Source organism: Acomys russatus, chromosome 16 (assembly GCF_903995435.1).
Source record: "Acomys russatus chromosome 16, mAcoRus1.1, whole genome shotgun sequence".
In the NCBI taxonomy this organism is placed as follows: domain Eukaryota; kingdom Metazoa; phylum Chordata; class Mammalia; order Rodentia; family Muridae; genus Acomys; species Acomys russatus.
This window is the reverse complement of record NC_067152.1, coordinates 46,432,986-46,449,732: the sequence shown is the minus strand read 5'-3', so window position 1 is coordinate 46,449,732 and position 16,747 is coordinate 46,432,986. Positions and strand designations below refer to the sequence as shown.

General features: G+C 59.2%; 3 protein-coding genes across 6 annotated transcripts; 2 read left to right on the top strand and 1 right to left on the bottom strand.

Annotated features, from left to right (window-relative positions):
* Window positions 1–631: 631 nt before the first annotated feature.
* Window positions 632–7,241, top strand: Dus1l (dihydrouridine synthase 1 like). Its single transcript, XM_051159245.1, has 14 exons — window positions 632–773; window positions 1,308–1,554; window positions 2,146–2,254; window positions 2,817–2,867; window positions 3,241–3,353; window positions 4,045–4,127; window positions 4,324–4,427; window positions 4,615–4,759; window positions 4,945–5,041; window positions 5,261–5,349; window positions 5,850–5,995; window positions 6,538–6,575; window positions 6,728–6,803; window positions 6,902–7,241. Exons 2-14 carry the CDS (start codon window positions 1,318–1,320, stop codon window positions 7,018–7,020), a joined length of 1,407 nt encoding a protein of 468 aa, XP_051015202.1. The 5' UTR covers window positions 632–773; window positions 1,308–1,317; the 3' UTR covers window positions 7,021–7,241.
* Window positions 7,242–7,653: 412 nt separating this feature from the next.
* Window positions 7,654–12,348, bottom strand: Gps1 (G protein pathway suppressor 1). Of its 4 annotated transcripts, none has more exons than XM_051159243.1 (14): window positions 12,213–12,348; window positions 11,376–11,468; window positions 10,759–10,940; window positions 9,895–10,059; window positions 9,674–9,809; window positions 9,513–9,590; window positions 9,306–9,366; window positions 8,888–8,973; window positions 8,609–8,703; window positions 8,416–8,521; window positions 8,263–8,343; window positions 8,051–8,188; window positions 7,836–7,970; window positions 7,654–7,764 (listed from the first exon to the last, which is right to left on the bottom strand). In XM_051159243.1, the coding sequence occupies exons 1-14, from the start codon at window positions 12,243–12,245 to the stop codon at window positions 7,690–7,692; spliced, it is 1,464 nt and encodes a 487-aa protein (XP_051015200.1). In that variant the 5' UTR covers window positions 12,246–12,348; the 3' UTR covers window positions 7,654–7,689. The 4 variants fall into 4 exon arrangements, with proteins under 4 accessions (XP_051015200.1, XP_051015201.1, XP_051015198.1 ...); XM_051159244.1 differs by having other exon boundaries at window positions 9,306–9,363; XM_051159241.1 differs by lacking the exon at window positions 12,213–12,348 and adding an exon at window positions 11,841–12,018.
* A 29-nt stretch (window positions 12,349–12,377) lies between these two features.
* Rfng (RFNG O-fucosylpeptide 3-beta-N-acetylglucosaminyltransferase) lies at window positions 12,378–14,204 on the top strand. Its single transcript, XM_051159247.1, has 6 exons — window positions 12,378–12,656; window positions 12,743–12,791; window positions 13,204–13,306; window positions 13,418–13,571; window positions 13,803–13,891; window positions 13,975–14,204. The coding sequence occupies exons 1-6, from the start codon at window positions 12,393–12,395 to the stop codon at window positions 14,201–14,203; spliced, it is 888 nt and encodes a 295-aa protein (XP_051015204.1). The 5' UTR covers window positions 12,378–12,392; the 3' UTR covers window position 14,204.
* Window positions 14,205–16,747: the final 2,543 nt, after the last annotated feature.

Sequence of the window (16,747 nt, the reverse complement as noted above, 5' to 3'; positions counted from 1 at the left end):
CCTGGACTCATTTTGTAGACTTGGCTGGTTTTGAACTCACGGAAATCTGCCTGCCTCTGCCTCTGCCTCCCCGAGTGCTGGGATTATAGATGAACACCACCACGACCTGTTTCTTTATGCATGTTTCTTTCCTCTAGGAAGCTTGCTCAAGAATGACTGGCTTCTTGTGGCCTTTCTCTCTCTCTCTCTCTCTCTCTCTCTCTCTCTCTCTCTCTCTCTCTTTCTTTTTTGTTTGTTTTTTCAAGACAGGGTTTCTCTGTGTAGCCTTGGCTGTCCTAGACTTACTTTGTAGACCAGGCTAGTCTCGAACTCACATCCATCTGCCTGCTTCTGCCGGGATTAAGGGCGTGAGCCACCAAGCCTGGCTTGGGGCCTTTCTTATCCATGACATAAAGCAATAATTCCTTATCTTGTTTCCTGTTGTGGTGTTATACTGAATTTACACCTTGTGTGTGGGATACACCGAGGAGTGAAGGGTGTGGTGTGTGTAGAGGTGTGAGGAAAGCTCTCCCAACGGCGTCTGTCTCGAAGGCACGACGTGGCCCCGGCCATGCGCAGACTGTACTTGCTCAGCTCCAGTTTCCACGGTGCCGGTACCTCAGCTCTGAGCTGCAGTTTCCGAGGACTTTGTTCGCAGCCGGACCGCAGCCGGCGCGGAGGGCTTGGCAGTGCGCTTCCGGCTCCGGCACTTCCGGCGGAGATGCGCTGAGTGAGAACCGTGGTACCTGGCGGCCGCCGCCGCGTCCCTGCGGGTCCTCCTGCCGGCGCTGCGGGTAAGGCGGGGCCGCGGTGTCCCTTTCTTTGCAGCGTGCCCGCAGCTACAGGCCCTCCCGAGCCCCCGCCGGCTCCGACCGTCTGGGAAGTAGCCCTAATTCAAGCCCCTTTGCCGGCGTCCGGTGGTGGCCTCGGGCCCCCAGCCGTGCTCGCCGCGTTTCCTGCCCAGACCCGAGGCGGCATCGGGCCTCCTGCAGCCCGGTGGGTTCGTCCGGCCCTCAAGGGCGCGGATTCACTGTTCGGGCGCAGACCTGCTTATCCCCCACACCGGTTCCACTAGGCTGGCGTTTAATAGCAGAGCAGGGGGTCCGGGCCAGAGAGGGTGGGTGATGTGTCAGGGTCACTGCTAGAAAGGTGGGGAGGGCAGCTGGACCCTCTGCCCGCTGAGACGTCGCCCGTCGCCATCGGGTTATCCAGACCTTGTGCGCGCGTGTGGGGAGCCGGCAGCCCCTTTGAGCTGGACTTCGTGCCCTCCCAAGGCGTAGTGGCATGCCGTGGCTGAAATGACAGCCTGCTCCGCTCTTTGCCCTTAGTGTGGAGAGGATGCCCAAGCTGCAAGGTTTTGAGTTTTGGAGCCGTACCCTTGGGGGTGCTCGACATGTGGTGGCGCCCATGGTGGACCAGAGTGAGCTAGCTTGGAGACTGCTGAGCCGCCGCCACGGAGCCCAGCTGTGCTACACCCCTATGCTGCACGCCCAGGTTTTCGTTCGAGACGCTAACTATCGGAAGGAGAACCTGTACTGTGAAGTGTGCCCCGAGGACAGGCCTCTCATTGTGCAGGTGGGCAGAGGGAACATGGCTTTCATGCCCAGGAGGGTTGGGGTCTCTGCAGTCCTGCCTTGACACACGCAGTAGCAAACAGCTGCTGAGTGAGCATCCCCCAAACTGGGCCCTTCTCTGGGAACTAGCCTAAGCCCTGGTGGACACCTTGGATGACATGAGGGATTTGCCGCACCAGTGTCACCGTGACGCTTTGCCTCAGTCTGGTCCCCTCCTGTTAGGTATCACTCAGTTCTTTAGAAGTCTGTGCCATAGCCGGGTGTGGTGGCGGACACCTTTAATCCCAGCACTCGGGAGGCAGAGGCAGGCAGATCACTGAGCTCAAGGCCAGCCTGGTCTACTAAGGGAGTCCAGGACAGCCAGATAACAGAGAAACCCTGTCTTAAAAAGTCTGTGCCAGTGGCTTTTGTGAGACACTGAAAGAAAGCATATACATATATATGTACAGTGGTGTGAGACGCTTCCTAAAAGTGTTGGTGGAAAGGCCATAGCTTTTTGAGTCACCATGGGCCTTCTCACAGGGCTAGGTGGCCTAGGGAGGGAGAGTCCTAGGCTCAGTCTGACGATGGGTGACATTCATGTCTTCTTCAGTTCTGTGCCAATGACCCAGAGGTGTTTGTCCAGGCAGCTCTCCTAGCGCAAGACCACTGTGACGCCATTGACCTGAACTTGGGCTGCCCACAGATGATAGCAAAAAGAGGTGAGGTCAGATCTACAGTCTTATGTTGACATGTGCCCAGGCCAGTACTAAGTCTACTGGGCCTCCAAACAGGCTCTAGCCCTGTTCTGTGGAACCTGGGTATGGGTGGACATAGGGAGAGTCAATCCCTGCCTCTGCCTGGGGGCACCTGTGGCCAGCAAGCAGCCCTTTTCCTGGAGCGCTCTGAGGCACCTGACCGGGGACCAGACTCTGCTGGCCACATAGCCAGCTGATGGGTGGTCCATGGCTCAGTAATCTCACACACAGGCTCCCTGGGCCCCCAGGCACGCACTACATATCTTTTGCTGTGTGGCTTAAGTGCTCTGTGTGGCCCACTTTTGAGTTTGACAGCTGAACAGAGCTCCTAAGTCAGGGCTGAGAGGCAGTTTGACTTCATTTTCACCCCTGCTGTAGCTAGTGACACTGCTGATTTAGGGGATCTTATGTAAAGGTTGGCACACACTGCCTAGCTGTGTGTTCTCAGTATTCTGAGGAGCTGGCCTAGTAGGCTGTTCATAATACTGTGGGTGCAAGAGTGAGCTGGGCCACTCTCCCTTTGCAGGTCACTATGGCGCCTTTCTGCAGGAGGAGTGGGATCTTCTTCAAAGAATGAGTGAGTTGGCTGCACACCGCTGTGTCCGCGCACGAAGGAGCCCCTGACAGTCTGACAGGCTGCTTGGTTGGGGCTCAGGAGAGGACCATGGTGATCCCTCCAGGGGCTCTTGGTCCACTTTCCCTGCTGGAACGAGGTGACTGTAGAGTCCCTTGACCTATGCCAGCTGTCCCCTCAGAACCAGACATCCAGTGCTAGGGCAGTGGCCGTCCTCCTTGTAGCTCCCAATGCCCTGTGAAGGCAGCCATGTCTCTTGGGTGCCACTTCTCACCCACACAGCAAAGCTAGTCTGGTTCTGTGGGCCTAGCATGTAGGGGCTTGGCCACCTTGGAGTAGGACCACGGTTCCCTCAGAAGCCATGTTTTTTTGTCAGTTCTGTTGGCTCATGAGAGACTCTCCGTTCCTGTCACGTGCAAAATCCGTGTCTTCCCTGAGATTGACAAGACAGTGCGGTACGCCCAGATGCTGGAGAAAGCTGGCTGCCAGGTGAGGGCCGCGGCTCCCAGGGTGGTTGTTGGGATCCAGCAGGCAGCCTGGCCTCACATTCCAGCACCGTCTGCCGCTGACAGTCTTCCAAAACCCGAGGTGGCTCTTGCTTCTCCTGTAGTTCTTGAGTCAGGGCTACAGAAAAGACATTTTCTGAAGGCAGGGCAGGGGGCCTCTCCTGACCTCACTTCTTTAAGACCTACTCTGGTCTCAGACCTCAAAGCCTGCCATCCCAGCTGCAGAGTGTTGTCTGTGTGGGGAGCAGCACATCTTAGGCTCCAGTCACCAGCCAGCACCGCCTCAGGTGAGCTCAGTATCTGGTGTCTCTGGAGGAGTAGGCCAAAGTCATGGAGTAGCAGACCGGTCCCTCCTCGCACGTGCCTGCTGAGCCTGGTCAAGTGTAGCCTTGCAGCTTCTGGAAACAGCAGGAGCCGCCTCAGCACCTTCATCCTGAGTTCTTCCCAGTATCTCCTGAACTTGGGGTTCTGGCTCTTGACTCGTGTTTCCTGGTTGTAGCCTGGGGCTCCTCCAGAGGGGCAGGGCTATCAGAAGGCTGCAGCCAGGGCAGATCGTGTCAGGGTGGCCTTGGTTCTCCACAGCATGGGAAGCTGAGAAACGTGGGCATGTCCCTTGTAGTTGGTTTGGGACCTGTGTGTGATGCAGGGTTGAACCAAGTGTGGGTCTGTCCTAGCTGCTGACTGTGCATGGGCGCACCAAGGAGCAGAAGGGGCCCCTGGCAGGAGCGGCCTCCTGGGAGCACGTCAAGGCAGTTCGGTGAGTAAATGCAGTGGGTCAGGGGCAGTCACTGGTCCTTTGGACTTTGTGGACTTGTCATAAGCCCAGTCTCTCACAGCTTCCAGGAGGGAAAGCAAGGTGTCTCTGCAAGATAGAACTTGGTGGCTGGTCTGTCTCTCCTGGCTCAGCACTGCACTGGCATAGTATATGGTCAGGCCTCTCTTTCCCCCAACAGGAAGGCTGTGGGAATCCCTGTGTTTGCCAACGGGAACATCCGGTGCCTGCAGGACGTAGAGCGGTGCATCCAGGAAACGGGTGTGCAGGGGGTCATGACGGCAGGTGAGCAAATGGGTGCCTCAGCCTTGCTCTGTCCGTGTGGACCTGTTTAAGGAGGTGGTGCTTGCTGTCCTATCTGCTCCAAGGAGCCCAAACCAAGCCCTCAGACAGACTTGCCAACCCTATAGCTAGCCAGCGACCTGAGTGGCCAGGGGAGTGTTCTAGGCTTTCTTCCTTCCCCTCTTCCCAGAGGGGAATCTTCATAACCCTGCCCTGTTCGAGGGCCGGAGCCCTGCGGTGTGGGAGCTGGCCGAGGAGTACCTGGCCATTGTGCAGGAGCGCCCTTGCCCACTGTCCTACGTCCGCGCCCATCTCTTCAAGCTGTGGCACCACACGTGAGTTGCTCCTTGGGGAGGAGATGAGAGTGTGCCTCTCTGGCCATTGTCAGATTGTTCTGTAGTTGTCCCAAAACCCCTCGCCACCACGACTGCTGAGGGCTGCTGGCTTGGCAGTCAGAGGACAGGGACTTCAGTGGGAATGGATGTTGACCACGTGCCTGAGTGACAGGCATCTACCTCAGGCTGCAGGTGCATCAGGAACTTCGAGAGGAGCTGGCCAAAGGGAAGACCCTGGAGAGCGTGGCCGCTGTGAGCCAGGCACTCAAGCTTCGGTGCCAGGCAGGTGCAGGGCGGGGGGGGGAGCTCAGTCGGGTGGGGGGCTCAGTCAGGGCTGTGGGGGGCTCAGTCAGGGCTGTGGGGGGTTCAGTCAGGGCTGGGGGCTCAGTCAGGGCTGTGGGGGCTCAGTCAGGGCTGGGGGGGCTCAGTCAGGGGTGGGGGCTCAGTCAGGGGTGCAATGGCCAGCAGCTCGGGCCTTTGACAGGCCTTGGGCCTTTGCAGGAGGACATGTCCAAGCAGCAAGAAGGAGCGAAGCCAGCTGGCAACTTACCTGCTTTCCACTGGATCTGCCAGCCCTACATCCGTCCAGGGTGAGCTGAGCCAGCTACAGTGGGCGTCTGGGCACAGGTGGCCTTTGCCCTTCCCTCCGGTCACTCAGGCAAAGTCCCTGCTCTGAAGGAAGAGGAGAGATGCTGTGTGTTGGGTACTTCTCCAAGATCCCTTAGCCCCCAGTGGCTTTGTCCTTGGGGTAACAGGTGGATCCTGGGCCTGGAATCTCTAAAGTGGTCAGACTGTCCCCTGCTGTCACAGACCCTGGGCCCCTGAACCTTAGCTGCCATTCCAGGAAGGCTTTAATTCTGTTAGCCACCGTCCTGTATGGGCTGCACCTATGTCCTGTACAGGGACAAGCCCTCTGCCTGGGCAGCCAGGAACAGAGCTACTTGGGCTGGGCGGGAGACACATGCATGTCCTTGGCACCAGCGCCTCCATGGTTATCCAGCTCCTGTGCCTCTAGAATCCTGACCCGAGGTCTGGTGAACCGATCATGTCTCAGGGTCGCTCTGGTTATGCTCCCTGCCTGTTCCCTCAGCCCTAGGGAGGGGAGCAAGGAGAACAGTGGTGGTCGGAGCAAGCGCGCTCTAGAGGAAGAAGAGAGCAGCATGGACGGGCTATCCAAGAATAAGCTGAAGAAACAGCTGAGAAACCCTCACAAAACCTTTGACCCTTCCCTGAAGCGTAAGTGCTGCTCTACGCTGTTGAAGCCAGGGCAGCTGGGCAGGCTGCCTGGGGTCTCTTCATCCTTAGTGGACATAGGAGTCCAGGCCTCGGTTTAGTGCCTCGGTGCAGAACAGATCCCCGGGGACAATCCAGACCAGACTTTGGGCCCGACACTAAGAACTGTGAAGGGCCTTAACCCTATTCTGTAGTATGTCGCTATAACCGTACTTACACATCAGACAAGGCCACTGGACAAGCTCCTTGGCTAGGTGCTGTTCAAGTGACCAAAGAGGGGTTTGCCTCTGTCAGGTCCTGCTGAGTCCTGGGTGTGTGTCACCCCTGCACAGGGCTCTGGCAGTCTCCACGCAGTCACTGGGAGCATGCTAGGCTAGGTTTGGAGAGGTCACCAGGAGCCTGACCCACATACATGGGGTGAAGGTACTAGCCTCTCCTAGACACTCAGGACTTTGTAGAGGAGGAGGGCAGACTCACCGTGGCCTGTCTCGTGTTCACCTCACTCGGCTGTTCCTCTCTTTTTGTTTTGGTTTGTTTGTTTCCAGCCAAATATGCCAAGTGTGACCAGTGTGGGAATCCAAAGGTGAGCTGTCCCTCTGCTTTTCTGTGGGCAGGGCAGTCCCCACAGGTGCTCTGGTGGCACCTCATGCTGCTGGGGCCTGGCTGGTGCTGTCTGCCTCAGAATCTAGCCTGGGTGTGGGTGCTGGCCTCAGTTCACTAGCTTCCTATACACAGGGCAACAGGTGTGTGTTCAACCTATGCCGTGGCTGCTGCAAGAAGCGAGCGTTCCGAGAGACAGCCGACTGCCCAGGTGAGCAGGTGCCTACTGAAAGCAGCCCACCCGCCCCCAGCAGCAGTGGGAGCCTGGGCTTCCCACCCACCCCTCATTCCCGTCTTGCCCGCCATCAGGTCATGGATTGCTTTTTAAGACCAAATTAGAGAAGTCTCTGGCCTGGAAAGGGACCCAGCCTGCACTGCAGGAACCTCAGCAGGTGGGGCCTGAAGTCATGGGTAGTGCCCTGGCCTGACAGCCAGCAAGAGCCATCTACTCCAGGAAGCCACTGACACCTGGACACTCTTAAGGAAACACCTCTACTCAGGGAATCTATTTGACACAGAAGGACATGTTGGTGTCTTCAGGTGGGGGCCTGGCAGTGTGACCCCAAGGGTAGCCTTGGCTGGACTTGCCCTGTCCCCACACTGTTTCCAGCATTGAACAATAAACATCTCAGAGATGCGTTTGCAAAGATCTAGTAATAGCCTATGGCTGTTGCTCCCACATCTGAGGTGGCTGCCCTCCTGGCTCCCTGGACCTACCCCCCTCTTCTTCTAAGTGGTCAGGGGATCCAGGGACCCAGGCAGAGTGCCCTGGATCAGATCGCCAGAGCAGAGGAAGGAAGAGAAGAGCCTGGGACACTGGTCAATCTGTACTTTAATAGACCACTCGGTCAGTGACACTGCTGCAGTCAGAACTGCACAGACAGGAAGGTTTTCGGTACCCTCCCTGGCATTGCACAGGGTCTGTCTGAACAGAAGCCTAGAGTCAGCCTGCCTCTCACAGCAGAGAGCACCCCAGAGTGGCCGGGCTGCTCTGACGAAACACACACAGTCTAGGGTCTCATCTTGAGAAAAGCAGGCAGGAGGCCCAAGTGCTGCTTTGTGCGGAGCATCCTCTGAAGGTCACGGACGGACGGCCCTCACATGTTAGTGCTCATCCGGGACTGGCTGTTGGCTGGAGTCAGCTCTCCTTGGCTCCCTTCTCTAGGAGGAGACTGGGTGGACAAGGAGGGGTCAGTGGATGCTGTCTAAGCCGCCCGCCCTCTGCAGCCAGGCTGCCGCTCACCTTGACATGGATCTGGTTGCGCAGCACAGCTGCCCTCAGAATCATGGCCTTGGCACGCCGTTGGAACTCCTTGCCCATCAGCAGGGACTTCTCGAAGGTGGTGCTGCGCTGATCCACGTCTCGAGCGTACAGGATCTGCACAGGCGCAAGAGGTGGCTCAGAAGGCCAGCAGGTCCCGGGGCGTGCAGTGCCGGCGCCCAGCCCTGTCTGCCCACCTTGCTGTGTGAGTCGATGCGGGCATTGATGAGCCCTTCCAGGATGAGCTGCGTCAACTCGTCCTCCAGCGCTGCCACTGTCGTGTTGAAGGCTGCAGCCATCTTGTGCATGTCGGCTGACACATAGGGACTGAAGTACTACAGGACAGAAGCCACAAGCTGCCCGCTGCTCCTCAGAATGTCTGCTTCCCTCTCCCAACACCCACACTTACCTGGATGAGAGCTCGGTTGCGAATCTGGGTATACAGTGTCCTGACATGAGGGGCCAGGTACATGTCCAAGAGCAGGTTGTCCTGCAGAGGACAGCGGGTCAGGACCCGAGGCACACCTACAGCAGCCGCCCCGAGCCAGGCCTTGCCCCTTACCTTCATCTCATCCAGCATCTTCAAGCATGAGGCGTACTTGGACTCGTAAAACTTAAAGATGATGTCTCTGACCTGTGGCTCCAGCTCCAGGAACAGCTTGAAGGAGCTGCAGACACCAGAGTGCTCAGCTAAGAAGGGGCACAAGGTGGGGCTCTGGGCAGCCACAGAAGGCAGGAGCCCCCACCCAGCCCACCTGCTGGAGATGACATTGCGCTGCAGCTCCTGCCGGTCGAAGGTGGCGAGGGCACACAGGCCACCATAGACAGCCACATTGCTGGGGGACAGCAGCTGAGAGGCAGGAGGGGAAGTGAGTCAGAGACCTGGGGTTCCGGGCACTGACAGGTACACAGACCAAGGAGGAAGCCGAGAGTTGGGGGTCTGTCCTGCCCTTCCCACTGCCCGCTCAGGCAATGCTTAGACCCTCACACTAAGAGCTTGCACAGGCTGAAGAGTCCCTCGCGCTCCTCCTCACCTCTGGGAAGTCACAGTGATCAAAAGAAGCCAGAAGGAAGCCCTTGGCAGCCTGCTTATACTTCCGTGCAGCCAGCTCAGCCAGGCCTAAAGGGGCCAGGGGGGAGAACGAAGCTAAGCTATACAGAGGCGGCAGCTGCTGGAGCCCTGGAGACCACGCCCGTCAGTGCCCATATTCCTCAGCCTAGGGACAGAAATCCTAGCTGTTCGTATCTAGCTAAGGACATTCCCGTAAGTTAAGTCTGTAGGAAATCCTCAAAATGGCCACACACACAGCCAGACTCAGGAGACAAGGTGACCTACTCCCCCAGCCCCACCAGCGTCTGTTTGAACTTGAGCAAGTGCCACTTGCACGCACACACACACAGACAGGCACACAGGGAAGCCGGCCAGTGCTGTCTCCAGAGTGGAAGGCTCACCTGCGGCACACTTGAGCTTAGTGAGGATGCCCTGCGTCTGGCTGTCCCGCTCTCCACGCTGCTGCAGGGGAAGGAGGCGGACATGAGGCCCCTGCTCTGCCCTCCTTATTCAAGGAGCTCCATTCCGTGTCCCCGCCCTACCCTGAGAAAAACTCAAAGGGAGATTGAGGCTAGTGGGTGGGGGGGAGCTGTGAAGGTGGACCTTACCTCAGCAATCTCTGGAGTCGACTCAGCCTTGCTGACGTAGCTTAACACATGAGACCAATTTTGCAAGTAGACACTGACCTGGCAGATGAGTGGGCAAGGCCAGACTAAGTCTGGGTTGTCCGTTCCCGCCCCTCCATGCATACCCCCGTCACCCAGGCAACCTTGATGACGTTGAGGCACATGTTGATGACATGCTTAGCACTGGTGCAGTAGTCTCGGGCTCGTGAGTAACACTTGAGGGCATTGCTGAGGTCCCCACAGTCCAGGTAGTGATCACCCAGGTCGTCATGGCCGCGCCTGTAGGCCTGGCAGTGAGTGGATACTGGTCGAGGGGTCAGCCAGGCCCAGGTGCCCACCTCCCCTGCCCAGAGCAGGCCAGCACCTGATGCTCTCTTTGATGGAATTGCCCTTGTAATTCTTCAAGTCCGTGTCCAGCTTCTCCAGTTTCAACAGAGCCTTCTTCCGAGTGGCCTCTACCCAGGCTGTGTCCAGGGGCGGGGGCTCCACGCCACTCTCAGGGATGGCGTCAGGTGCGTTCTGCAGTTCCCTGGAGGACAACCTGGCCATCAGGATAGTGATGACCACAGGCCAAGAGGAAGGGGAGAGGACAGCACAAGCCATAGGCTGGTCCTCAAGAGGCCTTTGCCTGACTCCCTGCCCCACTGAAAGGGCGCAGTCTGTACCAGGGGCACAGATGTAATTGCTGATCCGAGAGCCCACAGCCAGACAAGAAAATTCAATGGAGAATGAGTGGTTTCCAGTCCGTGCAGCCAGGCTACACCAGATTCTCAAGAACTAGAAATCCTAATTGTCAGGGCTGGAGAGATGGCACAGAGGTCAAGAGCACTGGCTGTTCTTCCAGAGGTCCTGACTTCAATTCCCAGCAACCACATGGTGGCTCACAACCATCTATAATGTGATCTGATGCCCTCTTCTGGCCTGCTGGTGTACATGCAGGCAGAGAGCTGTCTATGTAATAAATCTTTTTATTTTTAAGCCCAATTGTCATGCTGGGCCTGATGGCACATGCCTGTAATCCCAGTAGAGGCAGGTGGACTGAGTTAGAGCCCAGCATGGTCTACAAAGTGAGTCCAGGGCTACACAGAGAGAAACAAAAAGCCCAAGTGTCGCAAAGGAAGCCAGAAATGAGAGAATAAGGCCTGTCCACACTTCCCTGACCAAGGAGGAAACACCCACACTTCCCACAGGAAAAGGTATCGTCACCTGCCACCCTCCAAGGCCGTACCTAGTAGCCTCAGAGAGCTTCCGGTGTATCTCCTCATACATGTCCACATTGAAGGTCCTCTGCACGAAGGACAGCGCCATTTTCAAGGCCTCCACCCGAAGTGGAGGGCAGCGGTCAGCAATGAACTGCAGCCGCTCGATGCGCATCAGGCCACTGTAGCTGGCGGCATACTGCTCCAGATCCTTGGTGGGGCAGGGAGGACAGGGTCAGACCTGACAGCCTGGGCCGGCTCCTAAATCCTCCCGAGGCTGGGCCACGGTCCTGACTGCTGCCGCTGGGTGGACTATGGACCTTCAGGTCCAAGCTCTGCACTGCGGGACCATGAGCACTACCCTGACAGGGGATGGATGCTGGGGCAAGAACAGAGGAAAGTGTGTTGGCTGCAAACAGACCTTTGCTTCACACTCTGACTTTATGGAGCTGTTTCCTGTGGAGAAGTGGCTCGGCGTCTTAGAACTAACTGCCTGAGGACCCAGCGAATGAAAAGCCAGTTTCCTGGCTTCGACGTGACCCAAGTGGTCGCTTAGAGGCATCTATCTTCCTGGGCTATACACCACAGAGGGACCTCTCAACAGGTCGAAGTTGCCAGCGGCCCCCCCACACGGGATCCTCCGTACCAGGGTGGGGTTCTCCACCACGTAGCTCGCATCAGGTGCGTTCTGAGGGTCTTCCTGGGGATCCACATCAATCTGCATGGGTTCCACGGCCCCCTGAAACGCAGGAAGAGCACCTTGACCCGGCACCGGGCAGAAGGGGATGCTCCTGCCTCCCAGGGTCAGTTCTGCCCAAGATTTTCCAACACAAAGCTGCACCGGGCTCCCACGGGTGCTGCAGCCAAGAGCCCGCCGCAGCCCCCCCCCCCCCCGCCCCGGCTCCTCCTGGGCACACCGCGCTGGCTGACCGACTCCAGGAGCCCCCGAGCGTCCCCAGCCGCCAGCCGGAGGCAGCTTCCTCCAGGCCACGGGGTGAAACGGACGCCACCCCATCTCCAGAAGCCAGGAGAGCCTCAGCAGGCCGGCCCCACGCGGAGGGCCAGCCGAGCTCCCGAGGCCCGGGCCGGCCCCCGCGGCGCGCAGCGGTACCTCGGAGAGCAGCGTGCAGGCCGACAGGCTGGCGCTCAGGCTGAAGTCGCCCGACGTGCCGGGCCGCAGGTCCGACCTGCTGTGCGCGGGGCTGCGGCTCAGGTCGGAGGCCGACGACGAGGCGGAGCTGGGCGCCGGGCTGCCCCGCATCCTGGCCGGGCGCTCCTCTCCGGGCGGCCCGCACCCGCACGAAAGGCGTTGGCGCGCGAGGCGGGGGCGGGGCGGGGGCCGGGGCCCAGGGCGGCCCGCGAGGCCGGCGCTGCACGCGCGCCCAGCCAGCCCCGCGGGCCCCGCCCCGCCCCCGCCGGCCCCGCCCACCAGGCCGGCCCCGGACCGAACCGCCACGCGGCGAGCGCAACCACCAACGCCTACCTGCAAGTTGAACACCTGAACCGGCAGCGGCATCTTCCACCCCGGCCGCCGCAGAGCGACGTTCACTTCCGGGGCGACGCGTCCGTCGGTTCCGGGTCAGGGCTCGGGGCGGGGCGCTCGTCTCTCTTAAAGGGGCCGCCGCTCTCGCAGGCCGGCGCCCAGCGCCCGGGGAGCGGTCGTATGGTCCGCGCGCGCGGGGTGCTGTGCCGGGCCTGCCTCGCGCTGGCCGCGGTCCTGGCTGTGCTGCTGCTGCTGCCGCTGCCGCTGCCGCTGCCTCGCGCGCCCGCACCGGACCCCGGCCGGGTCCCGACCCCGGGCCTGATCCTCGAGGTCTCCCGCCTGCAGCCCGACGACATCTTCATCGCAGTCAAGACCACTCGGAAGAACCACGGCCCGCGCCTGCGGCTGCTGCTGCGCACCTGGATCTCACGAGCCCCACGGCAGGTGCGCGCCCGTGGGCCCCGGGCTCCGCACCCGCTCCCAGACCTATCACTGCATCCTCTGGAGCCTCACGGTGTTTTCTCCCACAGACGTTCATTTTCACGGATGGAGACGACCCTGAGCTCCAGCTGCTGGCAGGTGAGACGCTCCCCTGGACTGTGTTGTGTCTGCTGGGCCGTTCGTTCTCGTGTCAGGCACTTGACTAGAGTCATACAGCTGGCGAAGGGCAGAGCCATGACACCCATCCATCGCCAGTCCGCTTTCCAGTGCCCAATCCAGTGCCAATCGCCATGTCCCCACCCGGCCCCCCAATGCCTGTCAGGGTGCTCCGGCCACTGACCAATGTCATCCACATCCCCCGAAGCAGCCAGCTGCATCGGTCACCCTGCCAAGCCTTGTCCCGTTTCCACCTGTCATCTGCTTCAGGGCGAGGGCTGTGGTAGGGGCTGCGGGTGGACCTGGTCCAGTGGCTGGACAGACATAGTCCAGCCTAGACCTGAGGAGGCGCGCTGGAAGTCAACCCTCACACCTCCTGTTTCCAACTGTGCAGGCGGCCGCATGATCAACACCAATTGCTCTGCTGCGCGTACCCGCCAAGCCCTGTGCTGTAAGATGTCGGTGGAATACGATAAGTTCATAGAATCGGGACGGAAGTAAGTAACCGCCCCCATAGAATCAGGACGGAAGTAAGTAGCCGCCCCCAGCGGAGAGCCCAGGCCTGAGCGCTGGGGGGTTCACAGGCCTCCCCCTCCCCCCACCTTCAGATGGTTCTGCCACGTGGATGACGACAACTACGTGAACTCCAAACGCCTGCTGCGCCTGCTTGCCACCTTCCCTTCCAGCCAGGACGTCTACCTGGGGCGACCCAGTCTGGACCACCCCATCGAAGCCACTGAGAGGGTCCAGGGCGGCGGCACCGTGAGTTCAGGGCCAGCATCTTCCCTGGGGGACACAGGGAGTGCGAAAGGGCTAAGACAGGCATGGGCCAGGTGCCTGGTCCCAGCCCCCCATGGAGCTGGCAGATCAGGCGCAGTGGTGGAGGAGGGCCCAGAAGTAACATGTTTGGAGCACCCTGTGCCTTCCGCCTAGGCAGGCTAACAGGACCAGCCCTATCCTGGGCAGCCCTGACCAAGCTTTCCCTCTTTCCAGTCAAACACAGTGAGATTCTGGTTTGCCACTGGTGGCGCTGGGTTCTGTCTGAGCAGGGGCCTTGCCCTCAAAATGAGTCCGTGGGCCAGGTGAGTGGGAGACTGGGAGCCTAGCTGCCTGGTTTGGGGGTGGTAAGGACGGCAGAGGTGCTGACTGGTCCCCGCCCCCCCAGCCTAGGCAGCTTCATGAGCACCGCCGAGCGCGTGCGGCTGCCTGACGACTGTGCCGTGGGCTACATCGTGGAAGGACTCCTGGGGGCCCGTCTGCTTCATAGTCCCCTGTTCCACTCCCACCTGGAAAACCTGCAGAGACTGCCATCCGACGCTGTTCTACAGCAGGTAGCAGACACTCCCACCCGGGCCTTACATCTCCCAGGGGTCTCCCGGCTGCGCAAGGCTTAGGAGAGGGTTTCCCTGTGCCCGGGGGCATGGACCATAGGCAGAGACTTTGCCTGCTGTATGAGGGGCCCTCAGGAGCAGAAGCCCATAGCAAGTCTCATGGGGCTTCTTCATGAAGGGCCACCGTCCGGCGTCCCTAAGCCTGAGGGGTGAGTGAAGTGTCCTCCAGCAGGCGGAGGACCCAGGAGAAAGAGCTGACCCTCACTCTCCCTGATCCCCCTCCCAGGTCACCCTGAGCTATGGGGGTCCTGAGAACCCACGTAACGTGGTGAACGTGGCTGGAAGTTTCAGTATACAAGAGGACCCCACGCGGTGAGTGGGCACTGGTGGCTTTTGGCCCTGGAGGGCTCTGCTGTCAGCTCCTAACTCACTTCTTCCCCTCACAGGTTTCAGTCTGTCCACTGCCTTCTCTACCCAGACACCCACTGGTGTCCTGCGAAGAGCAGGGTGAGATAGCTTGTCGGTAACTGATGACCCCTGGTGGCTGCTCTACCGGGCCTTGGATTCAGGCTGAAGCTGCTTAGGCCACCCACGATCCCGGTCCCAGGTGGACACCGTGAGGACAACCGGTCTGTGCATGCCGAGACCACCCAGGAGCAGAGTGGACGGGAATGCTGCTGAGCCACTGGCGCAGCCCAGAGGCCCTTCCCGCGGGTAAGGCCTGCTGGGCCCCAGCCCTCCACAGCTGCAGCTTAAGATGGTGCCAGGTGGGCTCCAGGCCTGGCCAGAGCACACAGACTGCCCGGCCAGCCGACACTTGTCGCAGCTCCAAGGCTTCCAGCACAGTGCTCCTCTTCCGTTACCTCCATCCTCGGTGTTCAGGGTCTCTCCTCCCTGAACTCCCCAAGGGTCACTAGCACAGCTTGAGCCTTTCCTCTGAGCCCCTCAGGAGCGAGATGCAGACCAACAGCTTTTATAGAGGTGCACCATGGGACGTTGCTGCAGTGCTGAGTAAAGGCTTGTCATTCTTAGTTTGGCTCCCCTTGTAATAAATGACCAAGGCACGTGGCAGCTCACTCCCCTGGGAAGGCCTGACCCACCTCCCTAACCCTCCATACTGTGAGGCCAAGCAGGGCGAGAGCGTCTTTCTCAACACACATGATGGGACGAACCACTGACATACATGTGAGCATGCCTGCCGTGTGCATAACTGCCTGAGTACAGGCCAGTGTGGGAATAATATTTTGTGCATGTGTCTGCTGGTTGTATGAGAGGGCGTAGGCATGGCTGCTGTATGTATGGCTGTGCCTGGGTACACAGCTGTGCCTGCGCGCATGGGCACTCACATGGGGGCTGGAGAGACGGCTCGGTCACTGCAGCACTTACCATGTACATACGGGATAAGAGTTTGGACTACAAAACCCGCATTGAGAGAATAAGCCGGGCACGATGGCGCACACCTTTAGGCTCATCCGTCAGGAGGCTGGGAGGTCTCTGAGTTCGAGGCCAGCCTGGTCTACAGAGCTAGTTCCAGGACAGCCAGAGCTACGTAGAGAAACCCTGTCTTGGGGGAGGCGGGTAAAGACAGTGTGTTGTACTTGAGGGATGGCGCCCGAGGATAGCCTCTTTATGTGCATGCACTCGCGAACAGGCGCACACTCACGGAAGAGAAGCTGCAACATGGCTCACATCTTACATGTCTTGGGGTCTTCGGGTAGCTGGAATCCAGGGAGAAGCTTTGGCTCGGTCCTGACAGGTTCTGGGCAGAAGGGCCGAGGCTGGGAAACAGCCACTGGTTCAGCATCCAGGTTAAACTGGAAGGACTTGCAGCCGGAGAGCATGGAGTTGTTGAAAGCTGTGCGGAGGCCTCACAACAACTTTAAGGCGCTCTGAGGGAAGGAAGAAGTGTTGGCAACCCCTCCGTGACCTGTTCACTTGCCTGTGACTCAAATGTGGCCACTCTCAACTCCACCCATGGCTTGGAAGTGGGAGGCCTCCCCTCTGCCCTCAGACTGCACTGTTTGCACTCGGTCCCCACCAGCAAACACAGTGTCTTCGGGCTGCAGGGGCCAAGGATGAAAGTCTATCCACACCAAGAGGAGGGGTGTCGATATAACTGCTCAAGGCAGTGTTATGCAGCTGCTGTGTGATACAGAACATGCGCTTGTGTCCCCACAGGCTGCTCCTGTGACCCAAGCGTCACAACCCACAGTATCTGAGGAACAGGAGCTCCCACGCCACTTTACTGATAACTGTGGTTCATGAGAAGCAATATCGGATGTGACGTTCTCTTTAATAAATGACCTATTGCAATAAAACAATCTGAGTGAGCTGCCTGTGGCGGCACACACGTTTAGTCCCAGACAGAGGCAGCCGGCCAGCCTGGTCTACAAAGCAGGTTCTAGGACAACCAGGGTTCGGGCCAGAAACTGGCCTGAAAAAACAAAAACAATCCCGGCACTGGGGAGACACAGAGGCAGGGGGATCACTGTGAGTCGAGGCCAGCCTGGTCTACAAATCGAGTCTAGGACAGCCAAGGCTACACAGAGAAACCCTGTCTCAAAAACAAAAAACAAAACAAAACAATGTGGGGCTGGAGAGATGGCT